Raw genomic sequence first — 20,709 nt, 5'->3', positions numbered from 1 at the left:
TGCGTGGAATAGACAAGGTGGACAAAGACAGGATGTTCCAGGGAGGGGACACAGAAACAAGAGGCCACAATTGGAAGTTGAAGACACAAATGAGTCAGAGAGATAGTAGGAAGTATTTCTTCAGTCATAGAGTTGTAAGGCAGTGGAATAGCCTAGAAAATGACGTAGTGGAGGCAGGAACCATACACAGTTTTAAGACGAGGTTTGATAAAGCTCATGGAGCGGGGAGAGGGAGGGCCCAGTAGCAACCGGTGAAGAGGCGGGGCCAGGAGCTAGGACTCGACCCCTGCAACCACAAATAGGTGAGTACAAATAGGTGAGTACACACACACACACACACACACACAAGCCTCGCACCCGGCTAAACACCAGAAACTACCAACTACACAAGGAATTACTATAAATAAAGAAATATTGCGACCATGGACAAGAACTTCCCATTGTTACCACAGGTCGGTGCATCGTACATGTATAACTTATCAAATATATCAGACTGGGTCACTAAATGTAATGGATTTTCCCAGGAAAACACTAAACTTAGCCTACCAAAAAAAAAACATTTAATTTCCTGGATGCTTGATAGAGAAATGTGTTCTAAGGATCATAAAAATACTGGTCGACATCTCTTCGTTAAATTAAATAAATTTCTTATTACTCCTATTATAAAGCCTATTATAACTTCCCTGACACAGGAAATTATCACGAGTAGTGCACAGAAGAGTAGTGCACAGAAGAGTAGTGCACAGAAGAGTAGTGCACAGAAGAGTAGTGCACAGAAGAGTAGTGCACAGAAGAGTAGTGCACGGAAGAGTAGTGCACGGAAGAGTAGTGCACGGAAGAGTAGTGCACGGAAGAGTAGTGCACGGAAGAGTAGTGCACGGAAGAGTAGTGCACGGAAGAGTAGTGCACGGAAGAGTAGTGCACGGAAGAGTAGTGCACGGAAGAGTAGTGCACAAAGAAGTAGTGCACAAAGAAGTAGTGCACAAAGAAGTAGTGCAGAGAAGAGTAGTGCAGAGAAGAGTAGTGCACAAAGAAGTAGTGCACAAAGAAGTAGTGCACAAAGAAGTAGTGCACAAAGAAGTAGTGCACAGAAGAGTAGTGCACAAAGAAGTAGTGCACAGAAGAGTAGTGCACAGAAGAGTAGTGCACAAAGAAGTAGTGCACAGAAGAGTAGTTCACAGAAGGGTAGTGCACAGAAGGGTAGTGCACAGAAGAGTAGTGCACAGAAGAGTAATGCACAGAAGAGTAGTGCACAGAAGAGTAGTGCACAGAAGAGTAGTGCACAGAGTAGTAGTGCACAGAGTAGTAGTGCACAAAGGAGTAGTGCACAAAGAAGTAGTGCACAAAGGAGTAGTGCACAAAGGAGTAGTGCACAAAGGAGTAGTGCACAAAGGAGTAGTGCACAAAGGAGTAGTGCACAAAGGAGTAGTGCACAAAGTAGTAGTGCACAAAGTAGTAGTGCACAAAGTAGTAGTGCACAAAGTAGTAGTGCACAAAGTAGTAGTGCACAAAGTAGTAGTGCACAAAGGAGTAGTACACAAAGGAGTAGTGCACAAAGGAGTAGTGCACAAAGGAGTAGTGCACAAAGGAGTAGTGCACAAAGGAGTAGTGCACAAAGGAGTAGTGCACAAAGGAGTAGTGCGCAAAGGAGTAGTGCACAAAGGAGTAGTGCACAAAGTAGTAGTGCACAAAGGAGTAGTGCACAAAGGAGTAGTACATAAAATGCCACATACAATTCAGCACAAAACTCTGGTATGACTGCCAGTACAAATCAATAAATATCATAAGTAACAAAGAACATGGGAACAAATCATTTAATACAAATCCAGTAACAAATGAATCACTTGGCAATACACAATCCCTATAAATCACATTCAACGGAAAATAGAAATATATAAATTTTATTTTTGTGGTGGTCAGATACGGAATGTCTGAAAAAAAAAAAACTAATGATACAGATTTCACCCCCCCCCCTTCCCCCAAAATACCGTGATCTTCTTAAATAAAGGCCTACATATCCGTCTCTAGCAAGCATATAGTCCTGAAATACGTTACACACAAAAAAAAATGAGAAACGATACTATTACACACTGCTCAGCATACCACTTGAAAGGAATTAGAATGTGCAAGTCACATGTCATCACTAAGACTGGTAGCTACAGCCATTCAGTCCCCAGGATGACAAGAATATTGCACCACCTCGGTCAGGAGGTACTGGAAATATTACACCACCTCGGTCAGGAGGTACTGGAAATATTGCACCACCTCGGTCAGGAGGTACTGGAAATATTGCACCACCTCGGTCAGGAGGTACTGGAAATATTGCACCACCTCGGTCAGGAGGTACTGGAAATATTACACAACCTCGGTCAGGAGGTACTGGAAATATTGCACCACCTCGGTCAGGAGGTACTGGAAATATTGCACCACCTCGGTCAGGAGGTACTGGAAATATTGCACCACCTCGGTCAGGAGGTACTGGAAATATTGCACCACCTCGGTCAGGAGGTACTGGAAATATTGCACCACCTCGGTCAGGAGGTACTGGAAATATTGCACCACCTCGGTCAGGAGGTACTGGAAATATTGCACCACCTCGGTCAGGAGGTACTGGAAATATTGCACCACCTCGGTCAGGAGGTACTGGAAATATTGCACCACCTCGGTCAGGAGGTACTGGAAATATTGCACCACCTCGGTCAGGAGGTACTGGAAATATTGCACCACCTCGGTCAGGAGGTACTGGAAATATTGCACCACCTCGGTCAGGAGGTACTGGAAATATTGCACCACCTCGGTCAGGAGGTACTGGAAATATTGCACCACCTCGGTCAGGAGGTACTGGAAATATTGCACCACCTCGGTCAGGAGGTACTGGAAATATTGCACCACCTCGGTCAGGAGGTACTGGAAATATTGCACCACCTCGGTCAGGAGGTACTGGAAATATTGCACCACCTCGGTCAGGAGGTACTGGAAATATTGCACCACCTCGGTCAGGAGGTACTGGAAATATTGCACCACCTCGGTCAGGAGGTACTGGAAATATTGCACCACCTCGGTCAGGAGGTACTGGAAATATTGCACCACCTCGGTCAGGAGGTACTGGAAATATTGCACCACCTCGGTCAGGAGGTACTGGAAATATTGCACCACCTCGGTCAGGAGGTACTGGAAATATTGCACCACCTCGGTCAGGAGGTACTGGAAATATTGCACCACCTCGGTCAGGAGGTACTGGAAATATTGCACCACCTCGGTCAGGAGGTACTGGAAATATTGCACCACCTCGGTCAGGAGGTACTGGAAATATTGCACCACCTCGGTCAGGAGGTACTGGAAATATTGCACCACCTCGGTCAGGAGGTACTGGAAATATTGCACCACCTCGGTCAGGAGGTACTGGAAATATTGCACCACCTCGGTCAGGAGGTACTGGAAATATTGCACCACCTCGGTCAGGAGGTACTGGAAATATTGCACCACCTCGGTCAGGAGGTACTGGAAATATTGCACCACCTCGGTCAGGAGGTACTGGAAATATTGCACCACCTCGGTCAGGAGGTACTGGAAATATTGCACCACCTCGGTCAGGAGGTACTGGAAATATTGCACCACCTCGGTCAGGAGGTACTGGAAATATTGCACCACCTCGGTCAGGAGGTACTGGAAATATTGCACCACCTCGGTCAGGAGGTACTGGAAATATTGCACCACCTCGGTCAGGAGGTACTGGAAATATTGCACCACCTCGGTCAGGAGGTACTGGAAATATTGCACCACCTCGGTCAGGAGGTACTGGAAATATTGCACCACCTCGGTCAGGAGGTACTGGAAATATTGCACCACCTCGGTCAGGAGGTACTGGAAATATTGCACCACCTCGGTCAGGAGGTACTGGAAATATTGCACCACCTCGGTCAGGAGGTACTGGAAATATTGCACCACCTCGGTCAGGAGGTACTGGAAATATTGCACCACCTCGGTCAGGAGGTACTGGAAATATTGCACCACCTCGGTCAGGAGGTACTGGAAATATTGCACCACCTCGGTCAGGAGGTACTGGAAATATTGCACCACCTCGGTCAGGAGGTACTGGAAATACACAAACAAATCATATAACATTCTTTATTTTTGCAACAAAAACAAAATATTGATATTTAGTGGATTAATCACAGAGTCGAATGTAGTGTTTGTAGCTCTCACAGAGACTCATAGTGAAATATGGCTACTTGAGCATAATCTACTTAGGAAACAACAGACCACAAAGGGAGGATGCAGGGGATGGGGTAAACATGCGAGTGTCCCTCACTGGCACTGAGTTACTTACCAACATACATGATGTAATTAAAGTTTTGGCAGTTAAAAAAAAGAAAATAATAAACTAGTTATTCTATCTATATACAAAGTATTAGATACGACTTCTCAAAGTTCAATGACTCGCTATTAAAAATCAAGGACTATCTTCTATTTTGGTGATTTTACTTTCTCTTCTAAACGGAAGAATGAAGAAAATATATTAGAGAAAATCCCAGGAGGTATCTCTGATGAACAGTCACGCATAAACCAACAACAATTAAGACTCTGATAAATTTGCCTTAGGTTGGCAAATAGTGAACCTGACCAGATAAGAAAAACCAGTTAACCGAACATTCACAAATAATGAGGAACTATGAGGAACATAACGATGTCGCACCCAGAAACTTGGACCGCAGCCATACTGAAGTTCAGACCTGCATACACATTGCTCTAGAGAAGAAAACAAAAACAGTAATGGGGATGTATTCAACAAATTAAACTACAGTAATAAATACATTAGCTGGTGCCAAAAATATCATGATCTTACTGAAATATGCAGAAAAGACAATACGAATATCATGAACTAATTTCAAAAGGATGAGCTCAACAGTAAGTAAATTTGCTGATGTCACCAAAATAGGCCGTCCAATTCATTCTAATGAGGACATAAGAACCACTCCAGGATGATTTGAATAGACTGATGCAATGGTCGGAGAAGTGGCAGATGCAGTTTAATATTGACAAATGCAAAGTTCTAAATGTTGGACAGTTAAATAACCATGCCACATATTAACTAAATAATGTAGATCTTAATACTACTGATTGCGAAAACGATTTAGGAGTTCTGGTTAGCAGTAATCTAAAACCAAGACAACAGTGCATTAGTGTTCGCAATAACGCTAACAGAATTCTTGGCTTCATATCTAGAAGTATAAATAATAGAAGTCCTCAGGTTGTTCTTCAACTCTATATATCCTTGGTTAGGCCTCATTTAGACTATGCTGCTCAGTTCTGGTCACCGTATTAAAGAATGGATATAAATGCTCTGGAAAACGTACAGAGGAGGATGACAAAGATAATCCTATGTATCAGAAATCTTCCATATGAGGATAGACTGAGGGCCCTGAATCTGCACTCTCTCGAAAGGCGTATAATTAGGGGGGATATGATTGAGGTGTATAAATGGAAAACAGGAAAAAATAAAGGGGATGTAAATAGCGTGTTAAAAATATCCAAGACAGGACTCGCAGCAATGGTTTCAAGTTGGAAAAATTTAGATTCAGGAAGGATATAGGAAAGCACTGGTTTGGTAAGTTATTTTTTTTTTATATTTTATTTAAATACAGCACAACATATAAATAATTAAAATAACACATGAATTAGCCATTTGCAAATACAATGACCTACCATCAACCCCATTACATATCCTGAATGTTTTGTTCATATTTTTACTAAAGGATATTCCATCACCTAACGGATTGAAAAGAGCAAGATGGCTCCTGCACAGAAAATTACATTAACAAAGTCAAAACCTCACAATTCATGCTTGTGCAAACACAACCCCACCAAAACACTGTACAATAAGACCCCTTGCAAAGTAAACAAAATATAATACAGCATACAAAAGATAAAGTTATATATTACAATAACTTAAACAAAAGGCAAACCTAAGCCTACAATAAACAGTGCAATGACACATACCACAATAAAACTTCCCGCCTAAACAATGAGCAGTAAACACCTAACAGAATGAAAAAAGCAAGATAGCTCCTGCACAGAAAATGACATTAACAAAACCAAAACCTCACAATTTATGCCTGTGCATACACAAAACCCCCCACAGCTCTGTACAATAAAACCCCTTGCACAAAGTACACAGAAATTATAATACAGCATACAAAAGATATAATTATACATTACATTAGCTTAAACAGTAGGCAAACCAAGCCTACAATAAACAGTGCAATAACACATACCACAGAAAAAATTGAGCAGGAAACACCCGCAAGTAAAAAACATAACATTATACATACAATAACAGCCCAACGTTTCTGTAACTTGATTTTATTTAAAATTCTATTACAAGATGCAATATAAACATACCATGAAATGGTACATGTTGTGACAGAACATTCAACACTCGTACTACCACGGTTCACTTAGTGAACATACAAAGTTACCTTAAGATAACCTAACACAACCTACAATCTACCCAGAAATACAGTGTTACATAATCACAAAGATCTTCATAATACACTGATGCTAACATTAACATCCAACACTTCCACAACCCCCACCCGCCCCACAACCCCCCGCCGCCCCTCTACAAGTTGAAACTCTAGCCATTCTTACGTGGTTAAACACGATAACAATATGTAACATTAAAAAGTTAACACCATTGCCAATCTCACATTGTTAAACTCATTATCGATGTTAAACATTAAACAAGTTAATATTATAGCCACTCTCATGTGGGTAAACAATAACAATATTGAACATTAAAAAAGTTATCATAGCCACTCATGTGGTTAAACACATTATCAATATTAAACATTAAACAAGTTAACATCATAGCCACTCATGTGGTTAAACACATTATCAATATTAAACATTAAACAAGTTAACATCATAGCCACTCATGTGGTTAAACACATTATCAATATTAAACATTAAACAAGTTAACATCATAGCCACTCATGTGGTTAAACACATTATCAATATTAAACATTAAACAAGTTAACATCATAGCCACTCATGTGGTTAAACACATTATCAATATTAAACATTAAACAAGGTAACATCATAGCCACTCTCAAGTGATTAAACACATTATCAATATTAAACATTAAACAAGTTAACATCATAGCCACTCATGTGGTTAAACACATTATCAATATTTTTTTTTTTTTTTTTTTTTTTTAAGGTTTAGTCATCATGGTTTTAAGGTTATCCTGTATGCAATGAACATAACCATAGATTCCAAATTCATCATTCATCTCCCTTCCACTCTATTCATAACCCTCCCACCATCCACACAACAAAGAAGCCTAAACCAACCCACCCTCATGCATCCCCCGGTAGGAGACCAACCCTTTGCCCGCCCCCTGGGTTCATGAGGAGGAGGCCCCCCACAGTGAGATTCCGGTAACCCTCCGAAAAGCTAACTACCCACCTCCCCCCATAGACTTGCCTATTCCTACACATAGTTCTATAAAATCTCGCTGCTAACGCTTTTATCCTCAACTCTCCCCTAACCTCCCTCATCCCCCAAGATACATGTAAATAATCCGTCATAACATACATTAAAGCTCTACCCACATCACCCGGCACCCCAGTTACATCCAACATTGAAGCCCTTAGGACTGGCCATTCCCCCCCCCCCCCAAAAAAAAAAAAAGTCTGATAACGCTCACCATCCATAACCTCACCCCCTCCAAAGAGGGACAAAAATATACCGCATGAAAAGCCGTTTCGATGTCCCCACAATGCAAGCATGAGTCCTCTCTCACAAGACCCATTTTACACAACACATCCCTAGAGGCCAATATTCCCATCAGAAAACGATATACTAACTCTCGTACCCTCGCTGGTATTCTAAGCAAGCCAAACTTCCTCCATATGCTTATCCAGTCATATGTTGGATATACAGCAAGCCCCTGTAAGACACCCTTGCCCACCACAGCACCCACCATTCGTTTGACCTTTAAAGTGGACACCTGTTTTACATGTAATAAAACCCTCAACATGTCCTCACAATACCTCAAATCCCTTCCACACCACCATCTTCGTGCATCCTCCATTACCCTACCTACCCTGACTCCTCTGTTCCCCCCAGTCCGGATATATCTTTGTTTAATATATAAAGCCATTACTCTATGACCCAATGACATCAGGCCAAGACCCCCACGTCTCCCCTCCGTCATCACCACGTCCTTGCTCAACCATGCCCTCCCAAACCCCCACACATACCTTAGAACTTTCCTCTGGATTTCTGCAATATCCTTTGCTCTTAAAGGGAACACCTCAGCCACTCCCCACACCTTACTGTAAACCAGAGAGTTGACCACTAAAACTCTCTGCTGTAAAGTTACGTCCCTAGCCCTTAAGCCTCCTAGCCTACCCAAAACCCTGCTCGTAACTAATTCCGAATTTATCTTCCTACTCTCCTGCACTTCCGCCATGTACCATATTCCACAAACCTTAATTCTGTCCACTACAGACCATCCCAACCTCTCCCCCAATCTCCCTCCCACCCATTCCCCCACCTCTAATAGTCTCGACTTCATTAAATTAACTCTCATACCCGTAGCGTCCCCAAAAATCTGAATGATTCCACCAACTTTCCTTAGATCTTCCTCATGCCTTACCAGCACAGTAGTATCATCTACGTACCCCACAATCCCCCCCCGCCCACCCCCCCTAATCCCGTGTTCATTCATCACCTCATCCACCAGCCCATAAAATGGATTCTGTACGCAGGCAAACAATAACTGAGAGAGTGGACAGCCCTGCCTCAAACCTCTCTCCATCAGTACTGGGTCCCCCAACTTACCATTAACCTGTACCCTAATAACTGCTCCCTCATACAAGGTTTGCACCCATCTCACCACATTCTCCCCCAAACCCAACTGTTCCAAACAAACTTTTAAGAAATCCCTATTCACACAATCATACGCATTAGCCCAATCTAAACCAAGTATTCCCCCTCCGGTGCAGTCCTCAATAAAATCCCTTATGTGACTATGCCCGTCCCTCATACTTCTTCCCGGGATGCCAAACTGTCCCCCATGTACCACTGATCCTAGAACCTTCTTCAGTCTATTGCCCAGAATTTTAGCATAAATTTTATAATCTGCACACATTAAGGATATTGCTCTATAATCACTCAATACTTTCCCATCCTTCTTCTTCGGCACCAACACAACGATCCCTGTTTTCTGGGTCTTCCCCATCCTCCCACTGCTCCACATATGATTCAAGACTTCCACTAACCCATACCTAATGCATTCCCAATAAACTCTATAAAAATCATTCGGTATTCCATCAATGCCCGGCGTCTTACCCTGACTCATCCCGTAAACCGCCTCCCCCACCTCCTCCTCACTAATACTACCCTCCAGCATTTCCCGTTCCTCTTGTCCCAATACAATAGTATTCTGCATAACCCCAAATACCTCCTCACTGACAACTTCCTTGTTCCTCCTCCATTTCTCCCTAAACCAATAATCAGCATAACCACTAATATCATCTGTATCGGTAAGACCTTGACCCACCACATAACCCCCCCCCCCATCAGCGACCACTAGATGCGCTATGGTAGTCACCATCTGCCGTTCCCTAAATTTTCTCAGGACATAACCTGATGGTCGATCACCCTTTAACACCTCCTCTAATCCTGCCCTAACTCTAATCGCGTTAAACCTTTCATTATGTAATCCTTCAATCCTACTCCATAAGCCATCCACCTCACCTCGCACATCTTCCCTTCCCCCCCCCCCCCCCCCCGTCGTAAACAGCATTCAGCTGTCCCTCCAGGTAGTTTTGCAAACCATATCTCCACCTTGCCTGTTCCTTTCCACGTATCCTAAAAAACTCTGCTATTGCTGTCTTTGCCCGCATCTCCCACCAGTCAAGCAAATCCATCCCACCATCCCTACCCTCCCAGCAATGTCTCCACCATTCCTCAAAGGATGAGCCTTCATCCCCCTCCTGCAGAAGCCTCACATTCAATTTCCAATACCCAGCATATATGCGTACTATACCATCCACCCGCAGATCAGCTATCACCGCCCTGTGATCCGAAAAACCGACATCAAAAGCCCTCACTCTCTCCACACCAATCCCCTGCATCACATATATCCTATCTAACCTCGCCCCATAATTCCCACGAATGAACGTGTGCTCCACCCCATACTCCCCCCTACCCACCACATCTACAACTCCTACATCCCTTAACACATCCCTTAGCGCACCCAAAACACATCCTGCCCCCCTCGGCGTCACATCACCATACCTAATCACACAGTTCCAATCACCTCCAAGTACAGTTATGGAAGGTAAACCCCGCAAATAATACATCAAAACATCACGAACAAAATCAACTTTGACTCTAACATTGTTACATGCCGGCATATATACACCAATGAAACATACTCTCCTCACCCCCCAGTGCCCATCTACCCTTACAACCCTCCCCCCTCCCCCCTCCTCCCAACCCATGACACGCAATGGGCTGGTCTCCTTGACAACTACTGCTACCCCTCCTTTTAATTGCAAAGCATTACTGACAAACATTTTATAACCCCTCAAACTCAATTCACTCCCTAACCTATGGTTATGCTCCTGCAAAAAACATACATCCACATCAAACCTTCGTAAAAACCACTCTAACCAAACCCTTTTTACCTCAGATTTAAGCCCATTGACATTTATTGTGACACACTTGAATTTGCTAGAAGAGGGGGCTTACCCCTATGCCGCTGTATCTTACTCACTTCACCTTTCTCAGTACCTGTACCATTTTTATCCTTTTTTCTAACCTGTCCTCCAGCCCCTCCTTGCCCCCCCCACTGATCTTCCCCGGTACACCCCCTCCCCTGCTTGCCTTTTCCCCTACAACTACCCATGACTTCTTCCCGGGTCTCTGCCCAGGTGTTAAAACCTCATCGAGGTCAAAAGCACCCGCAGTCCTTTTTCCTTTTTCACACACAAATCTACCTCCTGCACGTCCTCCTGATGGACTTCCACCACCACTTCCATGTCCTCTCTGTCATTCCTCGAACCCTTCACCTGTTCCTGCTGCTCAACCATCAGCTGTATCTCACTTGACTTCTCAGGACCATCCTCCCCGGCCACCGTCTCTTCGAAGAACTCTTGCAGCACCGCTTCCAGCAACTTCTCCTGGGTAGACTCTTCCACGTCCACCCGTCCCTCAGGCGATGGGGGCCCCTCCCCTGTCACCTCCGGGAGGGTAACACAGGTACCGACCGTCGATACTTCCCGTTCTACCTCTTCACTCCATCGACCACTCGTCACTGCTTCCTCCTCTCCCAACTCAGGCATCAACTCACATGGTCTCTGCTCCACTGCCACCGTACCAGGAGCCCTGGTAGGCTGCCTCTTAGGACACTGTGCTGCCATATGGTCATATGAGCTACATAGTCGACAGGTCTTTCTCTGGCCGGCATAGTGTACAAAGACCTGCGTCCTGGACTCCACCAGCATGACGTAGGACGGTATAGGCCTAGCCAACGTCATTTTGAGGGTATAAGAGCCCTCAGGTCGTCCCTTATATGGCCCTTCTGTCCATACTCCCATCGTTGCCGAATGAACTTTACCGTAGTTGTTGAAAACCTCCTGTATACTATACGCCGTCGCCTCGAAAGGGACATTCCTCACCTTCACCCACGTATAGTACCTGGATACGTCATGCATAACAACGTCCACTGCCGAGTTCACCGTCACCTTCCTCTCCTGGTACTCTTCAACAAGTCTGTCGTAGACGCCGGTACGATTCAGTTTCAGGAATACTCTGGTCATCCCATTTAAGGCAACACCATATACTTCCTCGTTGGGGACACCATAGGCGTCCCTGATGATAGCAGGTAGCAATGTATGCATCGTTGCTCCAGTAAGCGTGCCACGTACCAGCTGTATACAAACAGTGTTAATCCGCTGTCCCACTCGGTACGCCATTTTGTCTTCTAGTTGCTAAAGGTCACCACCAGAGGGCAGGTGTAGCTACTAGGCGTGCGTCCTCTCTCCCCGGAGGTCGAGAGACGAATGAAGTTGACGAACCATGTCCAGTACTGAATCTTTGCTTAATGGAATTACAACTTAAACCGAATTGATGAATATAAAGATGACTTGATGAATCCTATGCCATAAACCACAAATTTTGACCCTTTCACATTCTTATTATATTTCAGCATTTATATGTCTTGGTTAATGTCTTGGTTAATGTCTTGGTTAATGTCTTGGTTAATATCTTGGTTAATGTCTTGGTTAATGTCTTGGTTAATGCAGTAACATCCAAGCTTCCTACACATCCAATTAATTTTAACTCATTTTTCTTGTTTCTGACTTTATGATTATTTACGTAATATGGGCTAAGAAAGTATTTCTTCACTATTCTTGTATTTCTTTTCTTGCCTAGTAGAATTGTTGCTAGTGTCAGTCATACAGTTTGATAATCTGTTATCTACGTCCTTCATCACATCTCCAGGGACGTACACCTTATACTTAACTTTGTGTTTTTGATGTGCAGATCACATTTTTTTCACATTTTCAGTCATAATATTTTCCTGCTCACCAGTTTGCTGTAACTGCAGTAACTGTTTCAGTCATAATACTTTCCTGCTCACCAGTTTGCTGTAACTGCAGTAACTGTTTCAGTCGTAATACTTTCCTGCTCACCAGTTTGCTGTAACTGCAGTAACTGTTTCAGTCGTAATACTTTCCTGCTCACCAGTTTGCTGTAACTGCAGTAACTGTTTCATAGTACTTTCCTGCTCACCAGTTTGCTGCAACTGCAGTAACTGTATCTACTTCCTAGGTTCCTACAGCTGTGCCTTCACCTGACCATACTAGTTGACTAATTTCATTACATTTAGATTTTTAGCTGCTAGCTCCTTACATTTCAATAGCGTTTACCGTGAAAATTCCCTGAGAACGTCTTCCTAAGACTGATCAACTCATTGCTAAAACAGGTCAACTCACTACTAACGCAGGTCAACTCATTACTACGACAGGTCAACTCATTACTAAGACAGGTCAACTCATTACTAAGAAAGATCAACTCATTACTAACACAGGTCGACTCATTACTAACACAGGTCAACTCATTACAAACACAGGTCAACTCATTACCAACACAAGTCAACTCATTACTAACACAGGTCAACTCATTACCAACACAGGTCAACTCACTGCTAACACAAGGCAACTCACTAACACAGGTCAACTCATTACCAACACAGGTCAACTCATTACCAACACAGGTCAACTCATTACTAACACAGGTCAACTCATTACTAACACAGGTCAACTCATTACTAACACAGGTCAACTCATTACTAACACAGGTCAACTCATTACCAACACAGGTCAACTCATTACCAACACAGGTCAACTCATTACCAACACAGGTCAACTCATTACCAACACAGGTCAACTCATTACCAACACAGGTCATTTTATTACTAATATAGGTCAACTCGCTACCGGAAATAGATAAATTCAATGTGACACAAGTCTATTTACTACTGACTCACTTGCGCGTTATCCATGTTTGTTTACCTGGAGTTTACCTGGAGAGGGTTTCGGGGGTCAACGCCCCCGCAGCTCGGGCTGAGACCAGGCTTCATGGTGGATCAGGGTCTGATCAACCAGGTTGTTACTCGTATGCATTGATTTTCCATATATTCTCTTGTGATAAAGCCCCGTCATGGGCGAAACAGAGACCATCATACTCGTGTGCTCTCAACAATCCACAGTGATGTTTACCCCCTCACAATATATTGCTGCAAATATAAATTTAATTATCAAACTATTTTGGAAACTCAATTCCCACAGTAAGGAAAATAAGATATTACTATTACAGGAAACGTGCCGCCCCTAATTGAAGCTGTACTGAGCAGGAACCTGACACTGGTGGAGACGCTCCTGAGACACTGTCCTGACCTCACTGTCTTGGACGCCACAGGTATGACAATGAATTGTTTTCTGTAGAGGATGTATCGTTAAAGAACTTACTTTGCATTACATTTAAAATTGGTTTGAAAAATTACAAGATGTCTTTTAGAGTTTTTTCAGACATGTATAATGTAATGTCGTGCTGAATAGGTAAAACTTGCAATTTTGGCTTAAATAGCAATGCAATTGTGTCCGAATAAGACAAGCGAGAATTTGTGTATGCATTAATTTCGCAAAAAATATTCTCAATCTAACGGAAAAAATATATTTCATTGTTTGTTTATTATTAAATTATTGTAAACTTATCTAAAATATATTTAGTTGGATTAAGTTAAATTAAATTGCGTTTGTTATAATAAGGTTAGGTAAGATTTATAAGGTTCTTTTGGTACAATATTATTAATTTTTACACTAACATAAATGAAGAAAAATATACCTTTAAACGTATAAGAGAAAATTTTAGAAACGACTAAATTTTAAAGGAGTTCTTGCTAACTGACCAGTTTTACCTATTCGGCACAAAACACACACACACACACACACACACACACACACACACACACACACACACACACACACACACACACACACACACACACACACATATATATATATATATATATATATATATATATATATATATATATATATATATATATATATATATATATATATATATATAATTATTGTAACCATGAATGAGTGGTACTAAACAATAACAACACTGCGATTAGCCGAGGATTCGAACCTATGTCGTTTTAGCCCGCTTCATTGTGAGCAAAAAATCACACATGACGCTCTAACCCACGGGACCATGCAATCCTACAAGAATCACGCACCCAGCAGAACTAGGTGTTTTTACCTCATGATGTAGCTGTGCATCGGCTTTGACTCAGCTTTGACTTTTAATGCTGTGTTATTCTCAAATTGCTGCCCAACATTTCTTCTTACCCATTCATTTTCATTTCTGTTTTTTCTCCTTGTTTCAGTATCTCTGGTATTCATTATGTCGTCCATGACCTTCCACTTGTAGATTTTGCCTCCCTGTACCTCTGAGTGAACAATGAACTCATTCTGTTCTTGCTTTTGCTTCTTTTTTCTGTTTACGAATTTCTCCTCCTCTCGATGCTTTCCAGCTACGTATTCATCATTGAATTTGCTGCCTTCCCTTGTGGCTCCCTTTCCCATGGCACTCTGCTCAGTCGTTGCCTCATACCATCATAGTCTTCCCTCTGAAGTTAGATTTGTCCATTCCTTCATATCCTATATTCCTCACCACGTTCACTTCCATAAGATAATCAAGTCTCAACGTGGTCGTTCATCGTAGTCGCTAATACCAAGTGGCCTCTCATATTCAGTGTTGACCTACCTTAGAATCATTTAGGGGTGAATACAAGATCCAGCCGTGGTGGTTCGTCGCCTCGTATCTCTCTGTCCCTAACATGTTGATACACAGTGTTTTTTTATCACTACCGCCAACAGCTTAGTCCTCCCTATTTCTAGTCCCTCATGTGGCTCTAGATTTTCCCAGTCCATTTCCTTATGGTTGAAGTTTCTCATGATCAGTAGTTTTGCAGTGAAGATTTAGACACTTATGCAACATAAGTGTGTTTGCATTGCCCATGTGGGCCCTTCTAACTACCTCCGCTATCGTGATCACCATTACCCTGTTGGTGCCTCCTACTGTTGGAGTGTTTTGTAGTCCCTATTATGTAGTCATTTCACCCTCCCAATTCATTCCGTTCGTTTCCTCAAAAAACCACTGGTTCCTGATCATCAACAATACTCCTCCACCTGTTCTGTATTCTCTGTCCTTTCACAGTAGTTGATATCCTTCTGGTAAAACCGCATCTGTAATCACTGTAAGCTTAGAGTCTGCTAGTCTTTGCTACAATATCTGAGGATGATTTGCTATTCGCTTTTTTCATAGTATACCACATTTTCAATTTTCTTTCAGTTACTGTGTTCATATTTTCGGGTTTCTATTCTCCTGGTTCTTTCTCATGTATCAAGGAAGGAGTGAGTATAGAGGAGGGTGGAGGATGGGAGGATAAAAGCTGATTGCATGAGTGGGTATTACAATGGATGAGGGTGGGACTGTGGGTGTGGGTGAAGGGTGGATGGGGACTAGGTTGGAGACTGTTGTAGGGGGTGGGACTGTCAGAAAGGATCCAGACTGCACTGGTTAGAATTACGAGTGCGGGTGTAGGTGGGTGAGGATAGGAGTAAGAGTCGATTTATTCTGAGTTATTGTGTTTGAATGAGATGGGGAAGTTGGGGTTTGAAAGACTATTTGTGTCAGAACTTGGTGTGACCCCTGCAGATAGAGCTTCTACACGATGAGGCTGAGCATGGTGGTCCCCTAAGGCAGAGCTTCCACACGGTGAGGCTGAGCATGGTGTTCCCCTGAGGTAGAGCTTCCACACAGCAAGGCTGATCATGGTGTTCCCCTGAGGCAGAGCTTCCACACGGTGAGGCTGAGCACGGTGTCCCCTGAGGCAGAACGTCTGCACCTGTCACTGTGTTCACTGGTACTTCTACTTATCTGTGACTTCCTTACTCTCTCCTTCAGTAGTTCCCTCTCCTGTAACGATCTGTCCTGTCAAGAAACTCATGATATCTGTCGGTCACCTTCAATATTTTCTGTCTCTAGGTCCCTTCTCGTTCCATTCCTGATGCAATGATCAGTTTAATAAGCCATATTTTGTTCCTTGTGTACTTCCATATACCCTGGAAATATGCCGCCTGGCCCTCAGCACCCGTATGTTCAATGATGTTTTGAACCTCGTATTTACCCGATCCTAATATTTCATCAATCATCCCTTCAGCCTGTCGAAGACAATGGATAATCAGTGACCACTTACTCTCCTCCTTCCTCCTCTCATTTCCTTTTCTTCAAGACTTCATTCTCTTTTGTTATCCTGTGCTTCGCTGTGCGCCATATCTCCCTCACCTCCCGGTTTCCTGAGAGCATTTCCATAATATTCTTGCTTGCCGTGTCTGCCCTCGCTTCTGGCTCTACACTTGGAGAACTTTGTATTACCTCCACCTCATACTTCCTTTCTTCATCTCCTCGAGATTTGACTTAATCTTTTTGAGATCGTCTTCCAGGTGATACACGTTTAGCTCAGCAGTAATAGACCTTTTATGTGCCTTTCATAGTGTGTGAGTGTAAGTGTGTGAGTGAATAAGAGAGAGAGAGAGAGAGAGAGAGAGAGAGAGAGGAAGGGGGTGGAAAGGGAAGGGGTAGCCAGGCGAGTTTGCTACAAATTTATTTATTTATTTTATGTCTTTGTAAACAGTACATTGAGATTTTGTATTTACAATAGTGGGTTGTAATGTAAAGAGAGCCTCTATTACGCCTAGGCATTATGGGTCAGCTTAACATTATTGGCTTACTGTCTACTTAACACTAACGATTATATCATAGTTGTACAGTAGGATAGTAATTATTTCATAGTTGTACAGTAGATTATTAATTATAAATGAATAAAAATTTGTATACGACAAAAGATATATTCATATATTCGAAAATGCTTTTTGTGAAAACAATGATTCAATTATATTCCTGTCAACAATGGATAAAAGGTTCAAAGTGATTGTTGAAGTTATGATGTGGGAGTACATAAGTGAGTATGTGTGTACTGAGTATTAGCGTTTAGTCTAGGGTGATTAAGTGGCTTTTGAGAAGAGTCCTAAATTGATTTTCAGACCGGGTTACTTCTGGTAATGAATTCCATATTTTGGGGCCCTTTCTGTGCATAAAGTTTTTACACAGTGTGATATGGACACGAGGTATATCAAAAAGAGATCTGTGTCTTGTGTTATGGTCTTGTGTCCTGTTTAGGTTGGTGAGGAGAAGTTTGAGTGGAGGGTTTATATTTGTGCGTATTGTTCTGTGTATGTAGTAGGCACATGAATAAGTATGGATGTTCTTAATGGTGAGCAGATTCAGACTTTTGAAAATTGGTGGAGTATGCTGGCGGGAGTGGGAATTTGTTATCATTCTTACTGCTGCCTTTTGCTGGGTTATTAGGGGTTTTAGGTGATTGGATGTTGATCCCCATGCACAAATTCCATATGTAAGATAAGAGTATATGAGTGACTGGAACAGTGCCAGGAGAGCTGATTTTGGAACGTAGTACCTTATCTTTGATAGTATGCCTTGGTGGTTTGTTGTATGTGTGCCCGGAACTTAAGGCTACTGTCAAGGTGGATACCTAGGAATTTTCCCTCTGTAAGTCTTGTGACTGATGATCCATTTAGCGTTATGTTAAATGGATCATTTGCAGTTTTGTTTCCAAACTGAATGAAATAGGTTTTATCAGTGTTCAGGGTAAGTTTATTAGTCATCATCCAGGCAGATATTTTCTGTAATTCGGCATTGACTGTGTTTGCTAGTATGACTGTGTTTGGGTGGGAAAAGACATATGTAGTGTCATCTGCAAATAATATGGGTTTGAGTAGCTGTGATGCATTCGATAGATCATTGATGTAGATGAGAAAGAGGAGTGGTCCAAGGACGCTTCCTTGTGGGACTCCTACTGTGATTGGTTGGGTGGAAGAGTTTGCATCATTTGCATACATATATTGAGTTCTGTTACTAAGGTATGATTTTAGGTAGTTGGGGGAGTGGCCTCTGATACCATAGCGCGTTAATTTGGAGTACAGCAGTTCATGGTCGACTGTATCGAAAGCTTTGCGTAAATTAATGAAAATGCCCAGCGGGACTTCTTTCTTTCCAAGTGCGGTATATATTAGTTCTAGCATGTGTATGATAGCATCATTTGTGCCTTTATTATTCCTGAATCCAAACTGACAAGTGTTTAATATGTTGTGTGAGACGAGGTAGGAATAGATCCGTCTATGAATTAATTTTTCAAAGATTTTAGAGAGCAGTGGTAAGTTAGATATTGGTCTATAGTTATTCAAGTCAGCTTGGTCACCTCCTTTATGGATCGGAGTGACCCTCGCTATTTTGAGGATTGTTGGGAAGGTAGATGATTCAATGGATTTGTTAACGAGCGTTGCAATAATTGGTGACAATACTTGAGAAGCTTTTTTGTACATAAAAGCTGGCTAGTTGTTTATGTCTCCTGCCTTGTTTTTAAGAGTGTTTATGATGAGCGTAACTTCTGTGGGGTTGGTTGGAGCTAGGAATAGCGTATTTGGGTAGGTACGTAGGAGGTAGTCTGATGGACGGGTGTTTGTGCTTGGTATTTTGTTTGCTAGATTTCTTCTTATGGTGGAGAAGAAAACATTAAGTCTGTTTGCTGTTTCGGTTGGAGTGACTAGGGGTCCATCTGATTTTGTTAGTTTGATTGTTTTGTTTTTGGATAACTTTTTAGTTCCAAGAATTTCAGATAGAGTTTTCCAGGTTTTTTTTTTCATATCACCTTTGATGTTATGTAATCTATTTTCATAATACAATCTTTTAGACCTTCTTATCAAGCTGGTAAGTGCTGACGAGTAACGTTTAGACTGTTCTCTAGTTATTTGACCCAATTCTATACTGTTTTTCATATTTGTGCTTTATGTTAATGGATTTGAGGATGCTTGGTGTTAGCCAGGGATTATTCAGTCTCTTTGCTGTTGTCAACAAGTCAGTTGTTGTGTCTGTGACCGTGTCATTGTATATGTTTGACTGATTTTCATCCCAGCTGTTATGTTATAAACTATAACACTTGTAGATTTTTAAACACCTGTGCAACCCCCCTCACTACGTAAGTCAGACTTGTCTCTACTACAATTATATCGGCCTACCAACATACCTTTCGTAAGCATATCGCCTGTTACCTAACTCACATAGTTAGGCTACGTATAAAGTGATGTTTCACAGCCAGCTAAATGTAAAGCACAGAGAGAAACCCAAGACAAACTGATCCCAATGAACACATTAAGTACCGTACAAATGGACGTCATGGCTGCGGTACAACTACAACCCGGGGTCGTGGCTGCGGTACAACCCGCGGTCGAGGCTGCGGTACAACCCGCGGTCGCGGCTGCGGTACAACCCGCGGTCGTGGCTGCGGTACAACCCGCGGTCGAGGCTGCGGTACAACCCGCGGTCGTGGCTGCGGTACAACCCGCGGTCGTGGCTGCGGTACAACCCGCGGTCGCGGCTGCGTGCAACCCGCGGTCGTGGCTGCGGTACAACCCGCGGTCGTGGCTGCGGTACAACCTGCGGTCGCGACTGCGGTACAACCCGCGGTCGCGGCTGCGGTACAACCCGCGGTCGTGGCTGCGGTACAACCCGCGGTCGTGGCTGCGGTACAACCCGCGGTCGAGGCTGCGGTACAACCCGCGGTCGCGGCTGCGGTACAACCCGCGGTCGTGGCTGCGGTACAACCCGCGGTCGAGGCTGCGGTACAACCCGCGGTCGTGGCTGCGGTACAACCCGCGGTCGTGGCTGCGGTACAACCCGCGGTCGCGGCTGCGTGCAACCCGCGGTCGTGGCTGCGGTACAACCCGCGGTCGTGGCTGCGGTACAACCTGCGGTCGCGACTGCGGTACAACCCGCGGTCGCGGCTGCGGTACAACCCGCGGTCGTGGCTGCGGTACAACCCGCGGTCGTGGCTGCGGTACAACCCGCGGTCGCGGCTGCGTGCAACCCGCGGTCGTGGCTGCGGTACAACCCGCGGTCGTGGCTGCGGTACAACCCGCGGTCGTGGCTGCGGTACAACCTGCGGTCGTGGCTGCGGTACAACCCGCGGTCGT

General features: G+C 43.4%; 1 protein-coding gene across 5 annotated transcripts in view; it reads left to right on the top strand.

Moving 5' to 3' along the window:
* Positions 1-20,709, top strand: part of LOC128700667 (adhesion G protein-coupled receptor L4) — a 361,845-nt gene that overhangs the window by 84,404 nt on the left and 256,732 nt on the right. For all 5 annotated transcript variants that reach the window (XM_070097077.1, XM_070097076.1, XM_070097073.1 and 2 more), the window contains exon 4: positions 13,901-14,002. In XM_070097077.1, the coding sequence (XP_069953178.1) occupies positions 13,901-14,002 (102 nt within the window). The remainder of the gene's footprint in view (positions 1-13,900; positions 14,003-20,709) is intronic.

Source organism: Cherax quadricarinatus, chromosome 56 (assembly GCF_038502225.1).
Source record: "Cherax quadricarinatus isolate ZL_2023a chromosome 56, ASM3850222v1, whole genome shotgun sequence".
In the NCBI taxonomy this organism is placed as follows: domain Eukaryota; kingdom Metazoa; phylum Arthropoda; class Malacostraca; order Decapoda; family Parastacidae; genus Cherax; species Cherax quadricarinatus.
Note: the sequence above shows the minus strand (reverse complement) of the source record. Positions and strands in the feature narration are given on the sequence as shown.